This window comes from Rhinatrema bivittatum, chromosome 6, assembly GCF_901001135.1.
Source record: "Rhinatrema bivittatum chromosome 6, aRhiBiv1.1, whole genome shotgun sequence".
Lineage (NCBI taxonomy): Eukaryota > Metazoa > Chordata > Amphibia > Gymnophiona > Rhinatrematidae > Rhinatrema > Rhinatrema bivittatum.
The window spans coordinates 220,735,231-220,762,543 of NC_042620.1; the positions used below are offsets into that span (position 1 = coordinate 220,735,231).

The 27,313-nt window shown below is 44.3% G+C and overlaps 1 protein-coding gene across 1 annotated transcript in view; it reads right to left on the minus strand.

Annotated features, from left to right (window-relative positions):
- POF1B (POF1B actin binding protein) overlaps positions 1-27,313 on the minus strand; it is a 180,029-nt gene that overhangs the window by 19,102 nt on the left and 133,614 nt on the right. Inside the window, exons 11-16 of the mRNA XM_029606586.1 lie at positions 26,732-26,845; positions 17,216-17,368; positions 16,633-16,752; positions 12,943-13,071; positions 5,434-5,498; positions 4,221-4,332 (exon numbers count right to left, since the gene is read on the minus strand). Of these exons, the coding sequence (XP_029462446.1) occupies positions 4,221-4,332; positions 5,434-5,498; positions 12,943-13,071; positions 16,633-16,752; positions 17,216-17,368; positions 26,732-26,845 (693 nt within the window). The remainder of the gene's footprint in view (positions 1-4,220; positions 4,333-5,433; positions 5,499-12,942; positions 13,072-16,632; positions 16,753-17,215; positions 17,369-26,731; positions 26,846-27,313) is intronic.

Consider the following 27,313-nt stretch of genomic DNA (forward strand, 5'->3'; position numbering starts at 1 on the left):
TGGAGAGCGGGCGCTCGCCTTGGAGTACCGTCATCAGCACCACCCAAATCAGGCACTTTGGCTGCTTGGGGGGATGCGGGACTTGAAATTCCACATCGACAGCACTGGAGAGCAAGCACTTTCACTGGTGAGAAGCGGGACTTAAAACACAACATACACTTTGGCCTACACTGGCTTCCAGCAGTGACGAGAGGCCTTGAAAAACGCTGCATCCGCAGCTCTAGAGATGCTATGAAATCAGCCTAAAATTAGGGGAAAAATCGGTTTAACCTGATTTTCATCTTTGAAAAATCTAGGAATTTGTGGGTGAAAATCAGTTTAAACTGAAAGTGAAGGACTCTATTTATGGTTAACCCTGCTACATTATCATCATTATGGGGGTGATTTTCAAATGCTATGCATGTAAATGCACTTTAAAAAAAACAAACTACTATCATTTTCCAACAAGTTACAGCCAACCAGCTGATAATGTACAGCCAAAAAACAAGCAGCAACATTAGAAATTCCCCCTATTTCCGTCAGTTGCCCAACCCCTTCCCCACCCCACCCCCCCGACACTAGCACGTCCTTTTCTAGAGTAGGAGAAGCATCCAGTCTGAGGAGCCGCTTTTCTTAAGAATGGATGTATGGCGACCATCCTGTGGGGTCCCACCCAAGAGTCACATTTGAGCTTAATTGCCCCGGTGGCACCATAAGGACAATGAATCGTTGAGAAATACTTGAATAATGTGCACAATCCTCCATCTTTGCAGGGCTAGTAAGTCATTCTGTGCCTTAACACTCAGAGCTGTTAGGTAGGCTTGCCAGATGTCTAAGGATGAGGCATATGCCCATGGGGAAGATCTGTGCACCGTCAAGTGTTTGAAAACCATTTTATATAGTCTCAATTGCCAGTATGTAGAGACGGAGGCTCAGCAACTGTCCAATGATCCAAAATCAATTTCTAAGCCAGGAGGAACATTTTCCGCAAGAGCATCCCTTAAAAAGGTGTGATGACGTCAGGAAGTTGCTCTCGGTTTTCAAACAGGCTTAAGAGAGAAGATTCTGGTATCTCTACATGCAGTAGACAGCTTAAGAAACCCAGGACCACCCTCCAGAACTTACACATATACAGTGCAGATTGTGACTGTCCATCCAAATAATTTCCCCATAATAAACACAAAGCGTTCCTCCTTATCTCCATATATGGAGGCAATTTCAAAGGCTTTTCCTATGCCCAATAAAATAGCAATGCCTCCTTTCTGGTTAACTGCTGAGGAATAATAAAGCCTGACCCACCCAGTCTCTGCACAACTTGCAGTGTTCTTGATCATTTAAATGCGTTTCCTGCAAACACTATTCGGGCGCCATGCCTGCGAAGCGAAGCCAACATTTTGGCCCGTTTCAAACCCGCTATATACCAGGAAAATATCCATAATGAATCAGCCATATTTCATCCAAAAGACTTGCTATGCCATTCCTCTTGGAAATAGTGACTGATCCCTCCCCAGCCTAAGGCATCAGCAGTGTAGAGCCCTGCACTATATTTGAACCCTGGGCCATGGGTATTTAGGACACTTACTTTCCCTCGAGTTTACTGCATCTCACCCATATTTTTGTCTAATTGTCTCTTTCTTATTTAGGAACAGATACAATTAACGTGTGGGTTAAAATTGTGCACTGAAATTACTTCTGATTTATCCGGCTAAATGTTTTTGAATATGGATCTCTTGGCTTTCCTCTCTGGATTTAACTTAAATAACTTTTTGTTTTCACTGGTTCTGTTCAGCCTTTGCTCCTTTGTTGTCCAGAAAAATATCTAGCCCTGATGGAGGAGCATAAGTGGGGAAGAGTTATATAAGGATATGCAAAATGTTTCTTACAAATAATTCACAAAGTGAAAAATTAATACCTTTTTCCACAAAAAAAACCCAAAAACCCTTTTACCATAGAATGTTATCAGACAAAAAGTGAGTGGCTTCAGATAGGACCAAGTAAACTGGTTCAGATTTGAGTAATAATTTGAAGTGAAGGTGGGAACTTTTGGTGAGATGTTAATATTTTGAGCCACAGTCAGACTCTTGCTGCCTGCACAGATTACAATGGACTCATTGCCAATATTTTAACAAGTCCTCACATGAAAGCTCGTAGGATGGATATTCTCCTGAATTTTGTAGGACTGTAGAACAAATGTCAGTTACGTGGGGAAAATCAGAGGCAACTCAAAGTTTAAAACAGAGATGAACCGGGCAAGTCCAAGCTCACCTAATCTACCTGGATTCCATTCAGTTAGGTTAGATCAGAAAGCCAAATAGAAATCTGGACTGAGCTAATCCAAACTGGGCTATACATATTCAGGCTAATCTTAAAACGAGGGTGCGTGCGGCCATACACGTGTATAGCAGTGCGCAAGCGGCGATATGCTTGAATTTTAAATCATGTGCACACTTGCGTGCGTACGATTTAAAATACACTTAACTCATGTAAGTATGCTCAAACTAATGAGCAAACCTACTTCACGTGTCTTCCATAGGACTTTGCTGGCTTTAATGTGCGCTTCAAGCGGATTTTAAAACATGCTTGTGCAAGGGACATTCCCAGTTTTTTCAATTAGTCCCCCAGTTTGCCCAGTCAATCCAAACCCCTCTGGTTCTTCATCCTTCAATTCCCCACCCCACCCCCAGTTGATCTGGACAACTCACCCTGTCATGTAAGCCCAAAAACACGATATCTGCAGACTTGCTCCTCATCAGCAGCAGCAGTAAAATCATGCGGCTAAGAAGCCGCCACGTGCCGCATCCTCCATTTTTAAAAATACGGAGTTATGCACGTAACAGTTTGCTTCATGCCAGAACGCCCATGCCCCTCCTCTTTTCCGCTCTCTAATTTCTCTTCGTGTATGCACAGGTGTCACAGCATTTAAAATCCGCGTTGCTCACAAGCGTCCTACGTATGCGCATACCTGGGCACTTTAGCACGAGCAACGTTTTAAAATCAACCCCATTTTTTTCACATTAGTGGCGATTGTTTTCTTCTTTATGATGCGGCTGAATTACCACTACAGTAACTGAATGGAAGTATCTCCTTTCAATGTTCACTTAGGTGACATCTTGTTTGCAAGCATGAACAGAACTGTCACCTTCTCCTAATGGTACAATAGTTGAGGGTGTGGTGCAAGAACACATTAAGATCAGTGGTTATCATACTTTCAACACATTCAGACTAATTATTTACAGCTCCGGTGGAGCTTACTGTTAGCCCAGGTTTGGACGTGCATTTTTGACGCGCTAGCTTTACCCCTTATACAGTAAGGGGTAATAGTGCATCAAAAACGCGCGTCCAACCCCCCCGAAACATGCAAATGCATGTTGATGGCCCTACTAGTTATTCCCGCGCGATACAGAAAGTAAGATGTACAGCCAAGCCGCACATTTTACTTTCAGAAACGAACGCCTGCCCAAAGGCTGGCATTAATTTCGGCCGGCACTGCGGAAGTGTACAGAAAAGCACTAAAAACTGCTTTTCTGTACACCCTCCGACTTAATATCATAGCGATATTAAGTCAGAGGCTCCAAAAGTAAAAAAAAAAAAAAAAAAAGGTAAAAATTAAAAAAAATAAAAAAATTTTAAATTGGCCCGTGGGTCGGAAGACGGACGCTCAATTATGCCAGCGTCCGTTTTCCGAACCCGTGGCTATCAGCGGGTTTGAGAACAGGCGCCGGAAAAATTGAGCGTTGGCTGTCAAACCCACTGACAACTGCCGCTCCTGTCAAAAAGGAGGCGCTAGGGATGCGCTAGTGTCCCTAGCGCCTCCTTTTACCGCGGGCCCTAATTTGCATAGGCCACCCTCCTGAATCGCGCTCCCAGGAGAGTGGCCTGTGCGCACGCCGGGAGAGCAGGCGCTCGCCAGCTCTCCCGCGCGTTTTTCTGTATTGGCCTGTTATTTTCTTTTCATGTCTATCCTCTGCATTTAGAAAAGGCTGAAGCAAGCAATCTAACTGGCCATGTCTACATTCTAAAAAGAAAAAACCCTTAACTGGGGGAATACACATGTTTATAACATTTCAATTCCTCTCCTATACTTATTGTGTAGGTACAAGAGTAAGTCTACTTCAGGTCAGCAAGAATAGGCTACTGTATCTGCACAATATATACAAATGTATTAGTATTGGGATTATGAATCTTGCCATCCTTTTTATGATCTGGCAACAAGATTTCAGGACTTCCCTTGAGCTGCTTACCTGTTTCCACATCTCGCCAGTCCTTTCAATCACAATGGTTTGTGAGTCTTTGATTGGTGAGGTACCTTGATAATCAGAAAGGAGCCCCAAGATAGGGTACTGGTTCCTATACCTGTGTAAAGAAGAATTATATATTAAAAATATGAAACTGTGCATTGAAACATTTGCTTAACAAAACTCACTTTGTATTTTTTTTACATTGATATAGGATCTGCTTTCACAATATAGTTCAAGAGAAAGGCTTCACATATAATTACTACAGTCAGGTTAGAAACTGCTCCACAATGTGAGGCACTGCGTTATACTAACATTCTCATTAATGTCTTTTACTATGGCATTTTACTTAAGTAATGATGTGTACAGAATCTGTATTATGGGGGATTAAAGAATGCCCTTTGGTGACATTTTGGGGCACAAAAGTTTCAGTCCCTGGGAAAGTGCAATAAATTTACAGCAGAGAGCTCGTAGTTAAGTTTGTTTTTTCACGCAAGAGACTTGGAGATGCAGGCATCTCAGGTCGAGCAGGGGCTGGAGACACTACAGAAGTAAGGATTCCGGTTGTTAGTGTTGAGGAAGAGGTGGGAGTATGTGGGTTTTAGAAAGAAATTGGGACCTACTGCTACCTGAGACCACGACTGTCATAGCTGTTCAAGCAGAAGAGGGTCAGAGAGCATGCAGCTACATGCGCAGGGGCCTTGAATCCCCATTAACAATAAGCTCATAATTATCTGGTTTTCCCTCCTAGTGGACTTATGAGCTCCGATCTTGGCACAACTTTCTGTTCATCAACTGGGCAAAGCCAAAAAACAGCTGAGTCAAAAGCAAAGATGCTGCAGGAGTGTAATTAGAAAATATTTCTCAGTGGGGCAAGATTTATGGTCTTTGGAATTTATTTTTTTTTTTTTTTTTTTTTTTAAAGAGGACTTGATTGTGATCAATTTTACTGCAGCATTTGCTGTTCTATGCCATAATAATACTTGCATCCATGTTCAATCATTATAGCTTGCAAAGCAGAATATAAATCTAATCCTATACCACTCAGCACAGAAAGTCATGGAAAAGTAGCAGCGAGTGCTGTGCAGTTTCATTTTATCCACTGGATGGAGCTGAAATCATTGAATGTTAATCTTTTCTTGGCTCCAGTTCTTGCTAAGTTTTTTTTTACTTTCCCAATTCCCATCTTTCATTAGGATGACATGTAGGTATACATTACTTTTTGGTGATGATTGCTTTAGTGACACCTTTAGACTCTCTTTCTTGACGGAGTCTGAAAAGCTCCTAGCAGGGACAGAAAGGAAAACCAATTTTACTACAACAAAAAGCCTTCAGAACTTCTGTGCAGAAAACAACATTGAATGAATTGTTCTGAGCAAACAAAAGTGCTTTACATACCAACTCTTTACCCTTTATGAGGCAAATGCAAGATCAATTGTGTCTCCTATGAAATGCACTGAATGTAACATGCAGCATGCACCATACCATGAAAAGTCTGCATGTCCTAGCACTAACATGAATGCAACATTTTATACTACTTAATAGCACAGTTTAAAATCCTGCCACCTATTCTGGCCTTTTCACATTACCATTATAGGGGCAATTTTTCAAAATTGTCTGCACTGTTACAAAGTCCACAGGTATTTTTCCCTGCGGACTCTGCACCAGTTCTCAAAGGAACACAGGAAAGCGCACCTGCTTTGTCTGCGGATAATTTTTTTTCTAAAAAAACAATTTTGAAAATGCAAAACTAAGCGTGTCTCCCATGAATTAACCCTAGCTCTGAGCCTACCTTTGTCTTCCGCAGGCAAAAATATATGCATTGCTGATCTCCTCAGAGAATGGGCAATTTTCAGATGGCCTATTTGTGCGGGTCAATGGCTTTTAAAAATTGCCCTCTGTATCATAAATTTGAACAAAGTGACCATTCTGCCATTAAAAGCAACCAAAATGCACGCATACCTAGCTATTGTACAGACAAGCTTGCTCATGGCAGAAGAGCTGCTTTTTGAACCATCTCATTGGAAATTTTTAATCTGGAAGGACAGATGACCATACCCTCTTTCTATCATTATAACATTTTTTTGCAATATTGTGTTGATGAAACACAAGGTGTTCTGATGGTGTGCTATAACAACCACATTCTCTGTTGGGCCAGGAATATATTCTTTGAGACCAAATATGAATAATTCCCATTCATCACCACTGCCAGGCAAATTATGAAACCAAACGAAACGGTATATGAAGTCATGGATATGGAGTCATACGATATATAGCAGTGTTACTTACCTGTAACAGGTGTTCTCCAAGGACAGCAGGATGATAGTCCTCACACATGGGTGACATCATCGGATGGAGCCCAGCACGGAAAACTTTTGTCAAAGTTTCTAAAAGCTTTGACTGGCACACTGAGCAAGCCCAGCATGCTGCTAACCACATGTCCACATGGGGTCCCTCTTCAGTCTTATAACAGAGACTGTGAAAAAGGAAATCAAAAACCCGAGAGAAACCAAACTCTGCGGGCGGTGGTTGGGTTTCGTGAGGACTATTACCCTAAAAACATTTCTGACAGAAAAGCTTGGTTTTACATCAGGAGATTTGCCGGTGGTAAATAATTATTATCTTCCAAAACCAAAGAATTTAAATAATAGGTCAGATATGATGTTTCAGGGAGACCTTACAAATTTTTTGGAAGATTCTACAGCATGTGTTATTGATTGGGGAACGTTATTGGTTACCTTTTCCTCTATAAATGATATAAATCAAATAATGAAGAATTACTTCAATAAATACCCCATTAATTACATGGAAAAACTTGTGAAGATTTTTCCAGATTTGGCAATATCTACACAAGCGAGGCAGAAGGCTTTTTTAGCCTTTCGACAAGAGGTTATATCAATGGGTTTCTCCTTTACGCTTCGTTTCCCATGTAAATGTTTGATTAAGAAACAAGATGATTTGTACGTTTTTTTCATACCTGACCAGCTAAAGAATTTTGTTGAACAAAAAAAAAAGATTACCAACCTCCACCCCCAGTGCCTAGTTGATAAATAAACTGTGATTTAGTATAGGGTCTATGCTAATGCTTTATTCCTAATATATTAAAGTTATATAGTCTCCCAAATTTCTGTAAACCATGTGGCTCCCTCAATATATTTGATATGATAATGGAATTGGAATTATGAGTTAAACAATAAAAAGGACATGTTTTCTCTTAGAATGTATGTAATGATATTACCAATCCATGCTTTTTCTTGTGCAAACTAATATTAATGCTTGTATTTTTGAAAATATAAATGAAGAATTAAAAAAAAAAAATTGAACGACATCCGGATGGGCGGCCACCAAGTATTTAAACAGTTTTTATTTAAACAGTTTTTAAACAGTTTCGTCAAGTCTGACCAAGAGGGAGCAGAGAGCCGAAACCTGAACCCGCAAGGAGTTGAAATACAACCCTTTAGAGAACCCTTTCTGAAGGAAGGAAAGAACCAGAGAGACCGGAGCCCTGCACATCGATACCCTAGCCTCCACGCACATATCAAAAACCCTCCAAACCCAAACATAAGAAAGAGATGTCGAGGTTTTATGGGCCCGCAACAGCGTGGAAATCACTTCCTCCTTGTAGCCCCTCTTCCTCAGCACCCACCGCTCAAAAGCCAGGCTGCAAGATAAAAGTGATCTGCCTGATCTAAAAATACTGGACCTTGTTGTGGAGGTGAGCGAGACGAAGAGGGCTGTGCGACGCGAGATTCACGAGGTCCCCAAACCATGGTCTCCGAGGCCACTCCGGCGCTATGAGAATGACCGGCCCGTGGTGAAGTTATTTATTTAAAGTTTTTTATATACCGACAACTGTTTGCACATCGTTATCGGTTTACATATAACTTGTGACTATTCGGCAGTGCCTTTACATGGAACAGGAACTATGCGTACAAGAACTAACAAAATAACCTGGAAAAAAAACTAGTAACTATTTACAGGATTCAATGGTATATCATCCATAAACTGATTAGAAAAGGAGTCCATAAACTGATTGAGGATCTGGGTAGGCAAAGAAATTTACAGGATTTGCGATTGAACAATATGGTAACAGAAGGATGTTCTATCCTTCTGAGAACTTTTCCCACCAGAGGCCAAGGAGGGAATAAGTAAAAGGAGGACATCACTGGGCCAGGGCAGGACCAGAGCATCCACGCCCTCTGAGCAGTGTTCTCTCCTGCAGCTGAAGAACAGAGGAGCCTTCGAGTTCTTCAGGGTGGCCCATCAAGTCCAAGTGGGGGACCCCCCACCTGCGGACAACTAGATCCATCGCCTCGTCTGACAACTCCCACTCTCCGGGGTCGAGATACTGACGACTGAGGAAGTCGGCTTGAACATTCTCTTTTCCTGCAATATGGGAAGCTGCCAGGCAGTCCAAATGGTGCTCCGCCCAAGCGAACAATAGGCTAGTCTCCAGGGCTACCAGGTGACTCCTGGTGCCCCCCTGGCGATTGATGTAAGCTACCATAGTGGCATTGTCGGAGAGGACTCACACCGCTTTCCGACGGATCAAGGGAAGGAAGAACTTGAGTGCCAGTCAAACTGCCCGGACCTCCAGACGATTGATGTGCCATTTGGATTGGATCGGAGACCAAAAGCCCTGTGTCGATTGAGACTGACAAATCGCTTCCCAACCGGAGAGGCTGGCATCTGTTGTCACGACAATCCACTGGGGAGTCTCCAGGGGCAAGCCCCTTGACAGGTGGTCGAGAGTGAGCCACCACTGCATGCTGATGATGGTAGACTCAGGAAGTGGTAGGGGCACCCGAAACTCCTCCGAGATCGGTTTCCAATGGGCCAGTAAAGCTTTCTGTAAAGGACGCATATGCGCAAAACGCCCAGGGCACCAGATCTATAGTGGAAGCCAGAGAGCCCAGAACTTGAAGGTAATCCCTGGCCATGGGTATCGACAGAGATAAGAGATGCTGTACCTGCTGCATGAGCTTGAGTGCACAGGCCTCAGGCAGGGAGACCTTGGACATGCAAGTGTCGAAGCGAGCTCCCAGAAATTCCAGAACTTGAGAGGGCAAGAGGTTGCTCTTGGAGTAGTTTACTATCCACCCGAGGGAGGTGAGCACCAACACCACCCAACTGACCGCCATCACACAGAGCTGCTCTGACTTCGCCCGAATGAGCCAATTGTCCAAGTAGGGATGGACCAAGACCCCCTCCCTCCGAAGAAAGGCCGCCACCACCACCATCACTTTGGTGAACATGTGAGGGGCAGAGGCGAGCCCGAACAGGAGAGCTTGGAACTGAAAATGCCGGCCCAGTATGTCGAAGCAAAGATACTTCTGGTGTTCCTTGAGAATCAGGATGTGAAAGTAAGCTTCTGAGAGGTCGAGCGAAACCAGGAACTCGCTGGAGCGAACCTCCGAAATGACCGCCCTCAGGGTTTCCATCCGAAAATGGGGAACCTTGAGCGCTCTTGAGGTCCAGAATTGGTTATGTAACGATTTCCAAGTTGCCACTCGACAAATCTCCTGGAACGAGACCAATTGCATCTCTGCCCAGGAAGCAGCCTGAGCTTGAAAAGAATGGGCCTTGACACCCACTGGAGGTTGTCAACCCACTCCAATGCAGGCCACTGAGATCGCCTCCTTCCGCCAGCGAGCAATGGTAGTTTGACGCCTTGGCCCCCTTCCTCGGAAATCATTAGTGACTTCCAGATAGCGAATGAGGATACGCTTGACATCTAGCTTGCATAGATCCGCCGATGCTTCCGCTGAGAAAGACGGAAGCTCTACCGTCTGATTCAAGTGGAACTCGGAAACCACCTTGGGCAGAAAAGCAGGCACAGTGCGCAAGGAAACTCCCGAATCCGTAAAACGAAGGTAGGGCTCTCTGCACGAGAGTGCTTGAAGTTCCGAGATTCTGCGGGCAGAACAGATAGCTACCAGGAAAACAGTCTAGAGTGATATCCTTGAGGGTCGCGGAACGCATGGGTTCAAAGGGTGGACCGACCAAGATTCAGAGAACGAGATTGAGAACCCACGAAGGATAAAGAGCGTGGACTGGGGGTTTTACGTGCTTCACCCCCCTGAGGAATCGGATGATATCCGGGTGAGAGGAGAGGGAAGTTCCCTCTCGTTGATGAAGTAGAGAGCCTAGGGCAAAGACTTGCACTCTCAGCGAGTTGTAGGCCAGACCTTCTCCTCCGGAGAAGGCTCAGAGGGAAGATCCTCTGATTCCTCAGTGGATGATATGGTCACCTCCCCTTCCCAGGGCTCATAAGGGGCCTCTCCCTCACTGCAATTCCCCGGGGATGCAGGGGCTGGGAAACCCATCTGTGTCCGAGGGTGCGAGCCTGAAGGGCACCAAGAAAGGCGCCGGAGGCACCGATAGGCCGCAAGGTCGCAGGAGCGCTGGACAGAGCCACTGGCTTAGACAGGATCGGTGGCACCTATCCCGTTGACCCTGGAAGGTGGTGAAGCACCATGCATCTCTGAACCGCTATCTAATCAATGGCCCTTCCTCCTTGGGGGAGTCACTCACCGGTATGGGAGCCGGTGGTGGTGATGACAGCGGTGCTCCCTTCTGCCGTGAAGGGGCTTGGGGCACTGGAGCAGCCTGCGTCGGTAAGATACCGAGCAACATATCGAGCTGCTCCAATAAGGGCACAAGCAGCGAAGGAGTAGGCTCTTGCGGCAGTGGCGGTCCCGGTGGACCCGGAGGCTCAATGCCCTGCAGGGCCCGGCCAACCGCACATGCCTCTCTAACTCCTCCTCCAAAGCAGCCGATGACAAGACTGTATGAGGAGACGGGGGCGGAATTGGGACATCCCTCGGAGAGCTGGGTGGCACAGATTCCTCCACTGGTTTTCTTGGAGTTTGCCGAGAGGCTTCAGCAGGACTGGAGGGAACCATTTCCTCCTCCCAGGACCACTTCGGAGGAGGCACCGATGTTGATGCCTGCCCGTGGTCTGGCTTCAATGATGAGTGGTGACTGTTTCTTCAACCACTCTCTGTGGTCAGCATGGTCTCTTCCAAGAACTAACGGGGATGGAGAGGAGTCCGATCGGGAACAGGACGGCAGAGACCGCGGTCAGTCTTCTGCTCCCAAATTGGGTCCAGGGAGCAGTTGCAGTGGTGACCCTGGAGTAGAAATTTGAACCTCCTTACCGAGAGGGGTGGAGGTTCCCAAAGCCAATGAGGGATCCAGTCCTTTGGATCCGAATAATTTCTCCATCTTATTGAGACGTACCCAGCGGCCCTTTGGGGTCATCTGGGCACAAAGGTTGCAACCGTGGACATCATGGGATGCCCCCAGGCAAAAGACACAGACTTCGTGGAGGTCTGTGATGGACATAGTTTGGGGGCACTGGGGGCACCGGCGGAAGCCGGTCGACACCATCGGAAAAAGTATGCGGTACGCAGTCGATGGTTGGCAGCCACTGGGAATGAAGAAGCACGAAGTTTACCAGGACGCAGAGAAAGAAACAGACAAAGAATCGGAGGGACCCTACCTGACATGGGAAGCAAAAATTGAGAAAAGTTGTGAAAAAAGCACAAGCTCACAAACGGCGAGGCAGCAGCTTCACGGAAAAGAAGAGACTGAAGAGGGACCCCACGTGGACACATGGTTAGCAGCATGCTGAGCTCCATCCGATGATGTCACCCATGTGTGAGGACTAACATCCTGCTGTCCTTGGAGAAAGAACATTTTGCATGTAAAAGAGGTTTGAACACCTTTCCTGAAGAGATGTGCAAAATTAATTGCAGCTACCACAAAAAATGATGAAATTTAGGCTTTTTACTAAAATTTGCATAAACGTGTCTGCTTCTACAAATTATTTTATTACAGAACTTAAATAGGAATGTTTTTCGTAAAATGGTGACAAAATGTGGCTCTTTTTACACCATTTACAAACCTTACCCCTTTTCAATCACTTTTTAAACCAGTGGAAAGTGTGAGACGCATGAGTTTTGACATTTTGTAATTTTAATGCAGAAATTCTCCCATGAAAGTGTATGGCAAACGGTTTTACAAGTAAGCAAATTTTGTGGAATATTCATGGGAACACTTGTGAAATTAGTTTTTAAATACATCTTTATTTGACAGCATAAAATAGCACTCTAAGGGCCTGATTCATCAAGGCATTTTCCCCATAGACACAGAATGGGAGAAATGCATTAGTGAATCAGGCCCTAGACCCTAAACACCAAACAGTAGAAGTGTTTTCATTCAACAAAAAACAAACCCCCCCCCCAAAAAAAAAGAAAGCACATGTTTTTGTCTAAAGTGCTCTGTATAATAAGAAAGGGAAAATCCTGAAATATGCAGCAGAAACAGCAGGATATTACTGTCATTCTTGGATTGAAGACCTCAGTATATGTTCTTAGCTCCATATGATGGTGCACTCCTCAGCACGCATTACTAAGGCACATAAAATGGGTTTCCAGACAGCTGATGTCATACTGAATTGCATTTTCATCTTATCACAACCCCTAGTTAGTACCAACAGCAATAAGATACATTCCTTGTAAAATGAAATATAGCCAGTAAAATGCTCTCATGGCAGGACATGGTTCCAATGGAGGGAATAGATTAGGACCTTGAAATAAATGTTAAACAAAAACCTCCTCCTCTATAAATAGGACTACACTATGGTAAGAGCATGGCAACATGCATGATAGAATAACCCTCTAATAAAGTCCTAGAACACCTTAAGCTGTTTTTAAATGTTTACCTCTTGCTGTCGCTTAATCAGGGACTCCCGCTCTTCCAAAGAGGAAGTCAGCTCAAGCAGCCTCATCTGAAGGTCACTGCTGCTACCCTCCCTGGCTGACACATCGCTCTGGTACCTGGTTACTTGAGACTAAATACAAATAGGAAAAAAAAGAAGTCAGAAATGTACAGTTCAGTGGTAGAATGGATTTGCATACAAGGGCTCGATATTAAAAATATCCAGATTGTGAACTAATTGTTTGGTAACACACACAACAAAAATGGAGACTGAGTTATGGTCATCTGTTAAGAGTGACCTTACCTGGGCAAGAAGAGGGTGCCACTTTGGAAAATAAAGCTGACCGGGACAGGTGCGAGGGTACACCCATCCCAGATGCTGGATCCATGATAAGGTAATGGGGGTCCTTTGGAGGAGGGTGGAGGGAGGCCAGGGAGGGGGATCTGGCTATCGGGGGGGGGGGGGGGGTGCTGCATGCATGGTGTAAACTATTTTGGGGGGGGGAAGTCAGGGATGCCTCGAATGGTGGCCCCTAGTTGAAATAGGGGTCAGCAATGACCCCCGCTCAACCTTCCCTGTTGGCTGAGATTTTTTTCTTTTTTTTCCCTGTCGCTTTAAATGTGAGTCCTGAGTCTCCCACCGCACATTAGGGTCCCGGGCCTCCCGCCACACATCTAACTCTAACCAGGGAGGTATTATTTTATTGTGGCTGACCACTTTCTCAGTAGGCTGTGATAAAATATTTGCATCAAATTGCCTAGTAATCACCTTTTTTGCATGCATTTGCATTATTTGTGCAGGCAAATTACATGCAAAGAAGGTCAAAGTAATAGGGGATGTTATCTGGACAGAGAAATGCAAAACATTGCATATAACATATGTGCATATAACATCGTTAGAGCCTATCATGCCATATGGTTGTAAGGCAATTTGATGAATGACCCTATTTGGCTGGTTGGCTCTAATTTTCAGCACTAGCCGACTAGGTTTAGCCACCTAAGCCTCTGAGAATAAATAGCATGCTTAAATCTAGCCAGCTATTCATGTCTCCAAGGGCCAGCAATTAACATCTCCCTGCACATCCAAGACCAATCTTTTGCATAACACTGCCCCCCTTAGGACTGGCATTTCACCTCCTCCTCCTCCCCAGGCAAAGCCCAATCATACCTCTGATATCTCCCCATCTGCCCACAAGAATTACTGATCCCTCTTCCTCCCCAAGCACGCCTTTTTTGAGACTACCGTAGGTGAGACTTCTCTCCTTCCTAAGGTTGAAGATGCAGACAAAATAATTTTGAAATAAAAATGTATTCCCATTTTACACTTAAAACCAGTTTTAAATCAGATGATTACATAAATTAGTGGGACGACAACTGAATGACACCTGGTGTATTATAGCCATGAGGCCTTTGCATTTCCACAATCACTGGGATAATATACCGCCACCTGCCCCATAGCCCACCACTCTAGCTGTCAAGAGGAGGTCTGCTTACTGCCCCTTTGCTCCAGAGTCAAGTACCACATGTAGTCAGTTATAGCAGTGCGTTGCTACTGACCTAGTTTGGAATCTGACACTGGAGCAGGGAACAGGTAAGCAGCTGCAGTGGGAAGGATCCAGAAGAGCTAGGGGTCTGAGCAGGCCTAGGGATAATGCTCGGGGGGGGGGGGGGGAACAGTGACAGAGCCTGGAGAGGAGAAAGAAGGCTGGGCTGGCTCTGGTTTAGTGGCAATGCTGGACACTGCAATACAGAAGCTTCCCAGTTCGATCCCCAAGTTGGGTTAGGGGAGAGGGAGTCGTGGTCACTGCTTTAAAAGGCACTGACATTTGTAAGCCTGGAGTTTATCTCTCAGAATGAAGGTTTTGATTGCAGCCCCCAAACCAAGTGTCGGAGGGACACCGAAATGCAGCTGTGTTAGGTAAAGGCGTTGGAGAGGAGCTCTCATCAATGGGCATTTAAATATACAAGCTAAGTCTTTTGAATGATTATTTGTATTTCTTGGACACTGTTTTGGGACACTTTTGCAGCCCCATTTATTCCCATGGTTATATGGACTATGATTATAACTAGCAAGTTGTTTCAAAAAGGTGAAGCTAGTTACCCATGACTTCTCTGCCGCTCTATATGATTGTCCATATATACATGCAATTTTATATAGCTGATTCACTGTGTCTTCTTTAGTATATTGAATAGGTGAATCTGTGTTTTCATTGCTTAAGAGAGACACACAAGGCCAGATAACTTAAATACCTAACAAACATGGCTGGTTATGATTTTAAGTTATCTGGGTACATATAACCGTATAACTTTAAGCAAGTATATTCAGGGAATGTATAAACGACAAGTTATCTATCTAACTTTAGCCGGATAGTTTGCCCACTACCCGGTTTACTGAATATGATCCTCCCATGTTTCTGTTTCTTTTAACAGGGAGAAGATAAGACTAAGTGCACCCAATTCCAAATCTACTGGATGAGTGGGGTGGAAAACAATGGATTCAATTTACTGAGCTTCTCCCCCTCCGCTAATGGATAGTGAATGTGAGAAAAGCTTTAGTAAATCAGACTCAGTGTTAATATCATGCAAAGTATATTGATATAAATCCCCTTCTCTTTTACATACTAGACAGATGTCCCTTTCAATTTTGAATTTCACTAGTTTTAAATTAACTTAGTTAAAAAAAAAAATGTTTCCTTGTATTTACAACCCGTCCCCACCCCAAAATACACACTGATGCAATAGTTATATTTACAGAAGATAAATATCTATGGATGCAAAGCATTGTTATACTTCTGATAACCTAGGCTTGATTTAATAAGCTTTTTCCCCACCCATAGATACAGAATGGGAGAAAAACCTTAGTAAATCAGGCTTTTAATGTCATAAGATCACTTTACTAGTGCAGTAATTTTCAGAATCTGTGGGTTTCTTTACATAGATGAGCTCCTCCTTGTAGTTCCAATAGTTCTGTTTTGTATTTGCTTCTTTTTGGGTTGTAACACATCAGATTCGAATCACTCAATGTGAAAGCTGTAACCTGAAGACTACAAGGTATCACTCCACTCTCATGAGGAATGTCTGTAGCTACAAGCAAGTCAATGATTGCTTTTGTTCTTATTTTTAAAATGAAATTGTTACAATGCAATACACCATGTAGAAACATAAAACCTCATATTTACTATATCATAGAAAACCGATACTTCTGCTATTTTTCAATTATTTTTGCAGTGGAACAATTGTGACTGCTTTGATGTAGTGAATCCACTGAAACTGAACATGGTTTATTTCCAATGCTATTAAAAATGCATCACAATGGGGAAACAGTTACAATGTGCAGGACAGGTGATATTAAAGCAATTTGAATGCAACCATTTTTTTAACCTTCCATTCTAGAAGAACATAAAAAGACAGAAGTGGTATAAATACATATGTATCTACTTTATTCCCTGCAGGATGCATCCAATACCATTTTTCTTTGCAAGAATCAGATATAAATTGGAGGAAAAAAGTCTCCTCTGCGGATGCAGTGAAGTTCCCTGTGATGAGAGGACAGTGGTAGAATATTCTATACTTGCTCCAGACTCTCCCTTCGGATAACTTAGAAACCACATATTTGTGCCTAACTGTAAACAGTTGTGATGGTGCTCTACGACGGTATAGAAAAGTTTAATAAATAAATAAATAAATAACCTACCCTTAGGTTGCGGATCTCTCTGTCTTTCTCCTCCTTCAGACTGTTGATCATTTCCATGTAATGTTTGCTGATCTCATCTGTTTTGGTCTGAAGCAATGGGCTTGTACATGTCTCGGAAATCTGTGGAGGGCAAAACAGTTCTCTGCAAACCCAGTTTTAAATTCATGATGCACAATGTCTTCCAGCCACTGCTGAAAGACCTGGCGGTGACTAACAGGAGAAGGAAGCCACATGCTCCATTTCAGAGTTCCTCTCTCTTTTGCACTTGATCTTGTTAGTCTTCACACACATGCATTTGCCTGCGATATAAAACACAGCTATTTTCCCCTTGTACTTTAGCTAAAGTAATGTCTCTTGTCCAAAGGCAAAATGATTCAAGACCGTATGCTCTTATACAAATTCTGCATTTTAAGATACAGAGGGATTCTCAGAGAGTCAACAGATTCCCAAGTCTCATGTTCTGTAACAAAACAGTAAATTAGCAAAGGACTATATAGATATTCTTCTTCTATAATATTGCAAATCAACTTAAAAAAAAAAAAAGAATGGGTTAGTGGAAAGAAAGAGGGCAACCACCCAGTACCTGCACTCTCAGATTCTGGCTCTCTTGCTCCAAGGCATGCTTGCTGTACTCTAGTTCTTTTAATCGATAATTTTTATCAGCATCCGCATTACGCAGAGAATGAATAGTTTCTTCCAACATTCGGATCTTTGAGGCACTGTCTTTGAGCTGTAGCTGAGGCAAGCACACAAGGAAATATTACTCTTTGCTGTGAACCTATACTCTTGCTTTGAGACAAAATGTATTATTTATTAATATTTATTTTATTTACAACATGCTGGTAAACTATGGGGTAGATTTTTAAAAACTGCGCGATCGCGTACTTTTGTTTGCGCAGCAGGCGCAAACAAAAGTACGCTGGATTTTATAAGATATGTGCGTAGCCGCGCGTAGCTTCTAAAATCCTGGATCGGCACGCGCAAGGCTGCAAATTTTGGGCAGCGGCGCGCGCCGAGCCGCGCAGCCTGCCTCCGTTCCCTCCGAGGCCGCTCCGAAATCGGAGCGGCCTCGGAGGGAACTCTCTTTCGCCCTCCCCTCACCTTCCCCTCCCTTCCTCTACCTAACCCACCCACCCCCCCGGCCCTATCTAAACCCTCCCCCTACCTTTATCCATGGATTTACGCCTCCCGGAGGGAGACGTAAATCCACGTGCGCCAGCGGGCTGCTGGCGCGCCTAGACCAGACCCGGGGGCGGTTCCAGAGGGCGCGGCCACGCCCCCGGAACGCCCCCGGGCCGGCACCACGCCCCGGGCCCGCCCCCCAAACGCCGTGCCATGTCACTCGGCGACGCCCCCGACACGTCCCTTTTCAGAAACCCCGGGACTTATGCGAGTCCCGGGGTTCTGTGCGCGCCGGCGGCCTATGGAAAATAGGCCGCCGGCGAGCAAGGCTTTTAAAATCCGCCTGTATATGTTGTACAAACAGTTCACACAATATAGTGTGCATAAATAAGGAGAGTAGACAACTATGATCTTATTTAGAAAAAGGATACTCCCTCTTATTGGGCTTAAAACAAAAATTTAGAATGCTAAATATTTATGTATATTTGTGAAAAGTTAAACATGCCAATTAAAAAAAAAGTTAACTTTTCCTACTCTCTCACTCCTAAAAAGCTCCTTTACTCTAAAAACACCTCAATGGTAAATTAAAATGTCACCCATTCATCTTTTCTCCATCTCACTTTCCTGTATTGATACAATCATCACTTTGGGAGAGCAGAGTTGCTTACCTGCAAGAGGTGTTCTCAGAGGACAGCAGGATGTTAGCCCTCACACATGGGTGACATCATCAGATGGAACCCTGATGTGGAAAACTTATGTCAAAGTTTTTAGAACTTTGACTAGGCACACTGAGCATGCCCAGCATGCCCATTACCACGCGTCCACAAGGGGTCCCTCTCCAGTCTTGTAACGCAGAATTATAATTAAAACAAAAAATAGGAGAAATCAAACTCCGTGGGGTGGCAGGCAGGTTTCGTGAGGACTAACATCCTGCTGTCCTTAGAGAACACCTGTTACAGGTAAGCAACTCTGCTTTCTCACAGGACAAGCAGGATGGTAGTCCTCATGCATAGGTGAATCCCTAGCTGCAGGCTGCTCCCCAACACAAAAAGGGGACCAACTGACACCAAACCAGATGCCAACGGGTACAACAAACAATGGGCCCTTGGTGGGAGAGTTGGGTTCTACACCTCAGACAGGTTCCAAAGGACAGATTGGCTGAACTTACTTTTGCGTCGGCCATCCCCATCCAGACAATAGTGCTGTGTGAATGTGTGGAGAGAACTCCACGTCGCAGCCTTGCAGATCTCCTCCACAGGAACTGCTCACAAGTGGGCCACTGACGCTGCCATGCCTCTGAGAGAACGAGTCCTGACATGACCACCTAGAAGCAGTCCCGCCTGGGCATAACAGAAGGAGACGCAATCTGTTAACCAATTAGATAGTGTCTGGCAACAGCAACACCCAACCTATTCCTACCAAAAGAAATAAAATGTTGAGTGGCCTGTGTATGGGCTTCTATCCACTCCAGGTAGAAAGCTAAGGCTCGCCTACAGTCCAAACTGTGCAGTGCTTGTTCGCCTTGGTGCAAATGGGGCCCAAGGAAGAATGTTGGTAGGACTGATGGATTAGTTATGATGGAAATCAGTCACCACCTTAGGCAGGAACTTAAGGTGCGTACGCAAGACCACCCTGTCATGATAAAACTTAGTGAAAGGTGGATAAATCACTAAGGCCTGGAGGTTGCTTACCCTGCACACTGAAGTGACCACCACCAAAAATATGACCTTCCAGGTCAGGTACTTCATGTTACAAGTGCGCAGCAGCTCAAAAGGAGCTTTCATCAGCTGGGCTAACACTACGTTGAGGTCCCAAGACACAGAGGGAGTCCTTAGAGGAGGCTTCAATTGAAATAGGCTCCTCATGAATCGTACAGCTATAGGCTGTACAGAGATGGATGTACCATCTACACTTTGGTGGCATGCGCCAACTGCACTGAGATGAACTCTAACAAAGTTGGTTTTTAAGTCAGATTCCAATAGGTTTAGAAGATAATCAAGTAGTTTTTTTGTGGTGCAGGAGGATGAATGTAGGGCCTTCTGCTCACACCACATGGAAAACCTCCTCCACTTCAATCCATATTACTTTCTAGTAGAAGGCTTTCTAGAAGCCACCCAGACTCAAGAGACATCCTCAGAGATCAAGCAGTTGCAGAATTAACCTCTCAACATCCAGGCTGCAAGCGACAGGGCCTGGGGGTTGGAATGCCGCAACCTGCCTCGATCTTGCGTGATGAGATATGGGAAAGTCCCCAGACTGATCGGTATCCAGATGGACAACTCCCATAGGAGTGGAAGCTAGACCTGTCTTGGCCAATGAGGGGCTATGAGGATCACAGTCGCCTTGTTCTTAAAAAGCTTTAACAGAGATTTCACCACTAAGAGAATCTGAGGATATGCTTACAGGAGACCCTTGCCCCAATGACAAGCAAGGGCATTCGAGGCTGGTTTGCCAACAGACCTGTAAAGGGAGCAGAACTGAGGCACCTTCCTGTTGCAAGGAGACGCAAACAGATCTACAACTAGGCTCCCCCAGAGGCAAAATATTTGATTCACTACCCTCTGGGGTCCAGGGACCACTCGTGAGGTCTGAAGGCTCAATTCACAGCCTGTCCACATTCTCCATCCCGGCCAGATACATGGCCCTGAGCACAATACCATGGGACGGGGCCCACAACTAGATCTGGACCGCTTCCTGACACAGGAGGTACGATCCCACTCCTCCTTGCTTGATGACATACCACATGGCTACCTGGTTTTCAATTTTGATCAGGACAACTTTGTTGGACAGCTGATTTCTGAAAGCCCATAGTGTGAACCTGATTGACTGAAGCTCCAGGAAGTTGATTTGACAAGAGCATTCCTGAGTACAGAATTGGGTGCTGAGCCCATCTACATGAGCTCCCCACCAGGTCAATGAGTCCCGGAAAAACGGAGTGACTTGGATGAAATCCTGGAGGTTCTAAGTGACCTGGCACCTCTGTGACCTCAGGGTCCACTGGGCTCTATTAATATGTAAACATGCCAAGGGAGTGACATGGATGGTTGTGACAATATGACCCAACAGCCTCAACATGTGCCAAGCTGACACCTGCTGGCTCTGCTGAATCTCTGCTGCAATGGTCGTCAAAGTGACAGCTCTCTGACGAGGCAGGAAGGCCTTGGTCTGAGCCATGTCTAGAAGGGTTCCTATGAAGTCCAAGTGAAGTGATGGGCTGAGATGGGATTTCAGGTAGTTGATAATGAACCCTAGTGACTCCAACATCTGGATGGTCAAACGCAGGGACCTGACAGACACTGCCAGAGATGTGCTCTTGACCAGCCAATTGTCCAAGGAAAACATGCACTCCCAGCCTGCGGAAGTGTGCTACCACCAAGGCCAGGCATTTTGTGAAAACTTGTGGGACTGATGCCAGCCTGAAATGCAACACCCGGTACTGGAAATGCTGTTTCCCCACCACAAATTGGAAATATACTCACATCAAGATCTTCTCTAGTCACAGGATGTATGCGTCTTTTAAATCGAAGGAACATAGCCAGTCCCCTCTTTGTAAAAAGAGGATCAAAGTGCTCAGGGAAACCATCTTGAACTTTTCTTTTTTTTAAAAAAAACTTGCTCAAGGCCCTTAGGTCTAGGATCGGACAGAGTCCTTCTGTTCTCTTGGGAATCAGGAAATACTTGGAACAGAATCCCTGCCCTCTCTGCCCTGGTGGTACAGGCTCGACCATCCTGGCCATTAAGTTAGAGGAGGGCTCTGCTTCCTGATGCACTACTGGCCCCCAAAACAGGCACAGAGGGAAATTTGGTGGGACACTCAAAAAGTTCAATTGATCCCCCTGATGGTCAATGGAAAGAACTCACTGGTCAGCATAGAACTGCAGCCTGCCCCTGACCGGAGGATCCACTGTTCCATCACGGCCGTGGAAGCCCTGATGGGAGTAAGGAAACAGAGGATAATACTTGTTTTGGTGAAAGACTTTCTTGGCCCCTGTCTCCTCGTCCTCCTAGAAGAGGAAAGGTCCAGCGTGCTGGCGGAGAGTTGTTGGAGGATTTCATGATGGTCCTGGCCACGGCACCCTCACCCTATTGCTGAAGAGATTCTCCCCAGTACATGGCATGTCATCAAGTTGTTCCTGTACGTCTGGTCGGAGATCCGAGGCATGCAGCCCTGCCATTCTGTGGGTACCGATTCCTGATACAGAGACTAGATACCATTTCAAAAAACAACATAGGTTACTCGAACCTCATGTTTTCCGCACTCCAGGTCCTTATGAACTAGCGACATGATTGTGTCCTATTGTTGAGGAAGCTGCTTGGTCACCTCCTGCACCTGCTTCCAGATGTCCCACGAGTACTAGCTCATGTAGAGCTGGTAGGCAGCAATAGAGGCAATGAGCATGGCACCTTGAAATACCTTCCTCCCAAGAACTTCCATTGTTCTGTGGTCCTTCCCCGGGGATGCCGAGGAATGACTCCGAGAATGTTTGGCCCTCTTGAGGGTGGATTCAACCATCACTGACTGGTGGGGCAGCTGACACTAATTAAATCCGGCAGCCTTCTGAATGAGGTAGACCCTGTCCACCTTCTTATTAAACGGAAGGCACTGTGAGGGGATGTTCCCATATCCTCAGCAGCAGCTCCCTAAGGATCTCATGCACCAGAACTGCCACGATCTCCTAGGAGGCTCCACAAGCTGGAGGATCTTGAGCATTTTGTGCCTGGCATCTTCCTCCAAATGAAATGGAAATTCTTCTGCTATCACATTCAAGAACCCTGAGAAGGTCAAGTCTTCAAACGGAGACTTCCTTTGCTCCTCTGGAGTAGGGTCTGAATGGAGACCTTTGGAGCCGGACTCCAAACCATCATCCCCCCAGGGATCATAGGGGTCCTCATCATCACTATAAGGTACAGGGAATGGGTTCCTAGGTGCTCGGCCTTTGTCCAGAGGTGCAGGCACCAGTAACACTGGACAGCGGCTGCAAGCCATGGCACTTCTGCCAGTCTTGGTGGAGCTTCTTTCTCTGAGGAACCAGCAACGACCATATTTGTAGGAGGCGGCCTCTGTGCCCAGCCAGCACAGCTGAGCATATTGAGCTTCTCCAGAAGTGGTATGAGGACAGGCGGCACCCCGTCCGGTGCTACTGGTGACACAGGACTAAAGCCTGCAGTGCCCGCTCCACTGCTAGCTGGACTTGGCGCTTCAGCTCCTCTTCAAATGTTGCTGAAGCCAACACTGACTGGGAGGAAGAAGGGGTGGCCAGATCTTCTTCAGACCCTCGAGGTGGATTGGTGACTGGCATCAGGATCGGTGGAGAGCTGTTCCATCTTGTCGAGTCAAAGCAGACATCCCTTCGGGGTCAACTGGGCGCACAAGCAGCAACGCCGGACATCATGCAATGCCCCCAGGCAGAGGACACACATCTTATGTGGTTCAGTGATTGACATGGTCCTTGGGCAGCAGGTGCATCACCTAAAACCAGACATGGCCATGTAGAATGAAACAAAAGGAACACAATAAAAAACGATGGGGTTGGGGTGTCAATAGCCAATAGACACCGATACACCGTCACCAATGGAAATAGACCATGAAAGGAAACTTACCAGAATCACTGAAAACCGTGACTAGGAGCACTACAGGAAGGCACAGAGAAGGACCTGGTGACAGAATAACATAGGGAAAAAAATGCGAGAAGAAAAAAAAAAAGTTTTCCACAAGGCCAAAAACAGTCAAAAGAGAGCTCACTCACACTGCGAGGCTTACAGCTCAGCCGAAAAAATAAAAGACTGGAGACACCCCATGTGGATGCATGGTATAGGGCATGCTAGGCATGCTCAGTGTGCCTAGTCAAAGTTCTAAAAACTGTGACACAAGTTTTACGCTTCAGGGCTCCATCTGATGTCACCCATGTGTGAGGACTCCCATCCTGCTTGTCTTCTGAGAACAGGGGATTCTCTTCCCTTATGAATAGACAGGCATAAGGAAATGCAACAGCAGGGCTTAATACTTCTATCAATTTTTTTTTTTCATTTTGTGGACTATAACATCTCAATTGTCAGTTATTATCCTTAAATAAAGATAATGTTGCTGCATGTCAAACATGAGACTTCTGTGTAGCATAGTCCTGGTTTATTAACATTTAAATGCATTAATTTCAGCTGGGTCACAGAAGAACAGTGAAATACAGAAAGTTGCCCAGTGTCACACGCAGCCAGTTGAAGAGGCTATCTTCAACTCAAGATCAGGACTTCTCCTGAATCAATCTTCTAATCATTAGAGAATACCATCTCTCTAGTTTAAAAGTTTAATTCAACATCTTAGTTAAATTAGGAATGATATATTCAATGAAAATCAAGTAGCATAAACTGCTTATGTATTCATGATTTGTAACCAAGAAAGGAAGGAATGGAATCAATGCATTATTAAACAAATACTCCATGTCAAACTATTATTTGAATACAATTAAAACAGCTGGTTTGAAGATTAGATCTGATTTAAAATATATTAGCAGAACTGGTTTCAACAAAGCTCTTCTACAGTATGCAATATAGATTTTTCCCAGCATAATATATTCCTTTGTTTGGGGATATTAAGAATGGCAGTGGAGATTCTATAGCCATCTTTATTTTGAATAAAACCCAAAGAAAATATTAGGGATAAACAAATGGAATAGCAGCAATAATGAAATTTCTGCTCCCTCATAAACAGCAAGAGTATAAAACTGTGTCTGTCCTCTGACTGACTAAAACACTAAATGAGATAGACTCTTGATTGGCTACAACACTGAATGAGATGTACTACTTCTGACTAGTTAAAATACTAAGCTGATAACAGTACAAATAGGCAGATGCAATACAGCCGTGCTAAAAACGTGCGCCCAAACTGGATGCACTTTTTTTTTTTTTTTTTTTAAACCCATGCACAATCACCTCTCCTGGGCGCTCAATGCAATAAGCAAATGAGCTGCTGTGCTAAACGATACGCATTAGGGATAAATTGTGCGCCCCTGGCATCAAGCACCCAGGAGATGTGGCTGTGCGCAGGTTATGAAAACAGTCACCAGATCCGGGGCTGGTGTTCATTTTTGAGCATAAAAACGTGCGTAACCAGCGCGCGGTAACTTTTTATATGGGGTGAACTAGCTAATAGCCTCATCAACATATATTTACATGTGATGAGCGCTATTAGCTATGCGCTGATTTGGACTCGTGTTTTGGACGTGCTAATCCCAGTATTGTATCAGGCATAAGTCTAGCGTGTCTAAAATGCACGTCTGTGCATTCAGCGGCATACTGACCTTAGGGCCCAATATTGCATCGGCTTGAAAGATGTATTTACTGCAAAGAAGCAATGCCCAACTACTGAACCGTTTGTGATCTTGCCATGCACCATGCTGTGAAATATGTTGGCATCATCTGCATGCTGTTGAATATTCCCTACCTGCCTTCTTGTGCAGAGATGCAATATGATTTTTTATTTATTTATTTTCAAAGAAAAAGATTTTCATGAAATAAATCAAGAACACACCAAGTTACAAGTAGTATACAACGAAAAATTAACAATTAGAAAGATATTAAATCACTAGGGTATACCAGTCTACAACATGGGGAAGAAATAAGAAAAAAGCTGAAAAGGGCATTTAAAAAAACCCAAATCAAATCCTAAAATAACCAATATTCCTATTTTACCTCGATAAGCACCTGTAGATTCAATAATATGATTTCTTAAATATTTTTTCCCCCTTCTTTTTTGGAATGCACCTTCTATTGCATATTGGTTTGCTACAAAAGTCAATGGCCATATTATAGGTCACCTTAAAGGTTTTTTTCCCCATTCTGTGCCTATGGAAGAAATCTGTACTGAATTAAGGCTCTGGGTGTTATACATATAAAATATGTGCCTTCTGTGTTGCATGGATAGAGATTAATCCACAGGGACAGAAAGCATTTTACTTTTCCCAATAATAAACTTACTTTGGAGAAGGGCTAGCTTAATTTTAAAACTCTCATGCTTTTAATTGACCCTGTTCATTGGCTCAATGTATCCTAAAGCCTACTATGTTTTGTTTTTTTTTTTGGTTAGAAAGAATAGTGGTTCCAGGTCAGTATTCAAATTTTTTATCCGGCTAAGTTCAAGATTTAGCTGGACAAATGGCAGGCTTTTAAAATTTCCCATTCTTGACCACTTCCAAATTATTCAGCTAAGTAGTTATCTGAATAATCCTGAGGCAGTCCAGGGACATTCTAGTGCACAGTTAAGTAAGCTGAATAAGTAATCCAGGTAAGTCTGATCTCCAGAGACAGCTGGAAACTTAATCCAGGTAAGTCAGGCTGTGTCAGAGAGCAGTCAAAATTAGCTGGATAAATGTATCCGGTTAACAATGAGGTGAATTTTCAAAGGAGTTACACATGTAAATGTATCTTACTATTGTAGCAATTTTTAAAAGCAATTTACCCATGTTAACTTCACTTATCATGGGTAAAACCTATTGCCATATATTCAATGACATAGTGTAGCAATTCTTAGAATCTTATTTAGACAGGTAAAGTGCATTTATACATGCAAAACCCAGTTTTAAGCGTGTAAAGGCTTTTGAAAATCAGGCCCTAGAACTTTAACAGTTATGTACAATAGCACAACTAATCGGCAGCACATCGCCGAGTATGTCGGACAAGTTATCTGGCTAAATTTAGCTATATAACTTGTCTGATCCCCATCTGCCAAATTTTGGTCATAGTATTTTCATCTTGAAGTTCCTTCCTGGCTTCAGTACATTGAACTGAATTGAAAATTCCAATACCACAGCATGAACAAGTAGTAATAAAAGTACAAGTGCAAAAACTTTAGAATGCTACTCAGGTGAAGTCTAAAATCCGGGCAGATTGCTCATGTAACTCACATTTACAACCAGGATCTCAGACAAAAAAAAACCCAGCTAGCTAAAAACTGCACTGAATGCAGAATAAAATCTGAAGTTACCTGCTGCTGGCGATTATTCTCCCTCACAGATGCCAAGATTGTTTCATATTCCTTCACTTGGGATTCCTTGAAGGCTAGATCTCTTTCAAGTATCTGCTTGTCATTTGCCAGTTTCTATGGAAACAAAAGTGCAATTTCTTTTCATTTCACCATGTGCAGGTAATAAAATGGTTATTACTGCCCCCAGTTTCCTTTGGTAGCCCAATGGTGGATTCTGTGGCAAGAGTTAAAAAAAAGTATGTGGTACATTTGATTATTAAATATAATTATTTGAGTTAATACAGCAGTTTCCCAAATTCTACTGTGTCTGAATAATTAGGTTTGTTCTTTTATAGGGGGTGATCAATGCGAGAAAGGGGATAGTAAGTAAGTGGGGATATTGGGAATGGGGGTGGGAGGCCATCTTGGAGATAGGGAGGAAAGGGAGAGGGGAACTCAAGAGGAGAGGGAACATGAAAGGAGGGCAACAAGTTAAAGGGGGGAGGGGGAGGAAGAAAGCAAGTGTTGCTTACCTGTAACAGGTGTTCTCACAGGACAGCAGGATGTTAGTCCTCACATATGGGTGACATCATCAGGATGGAG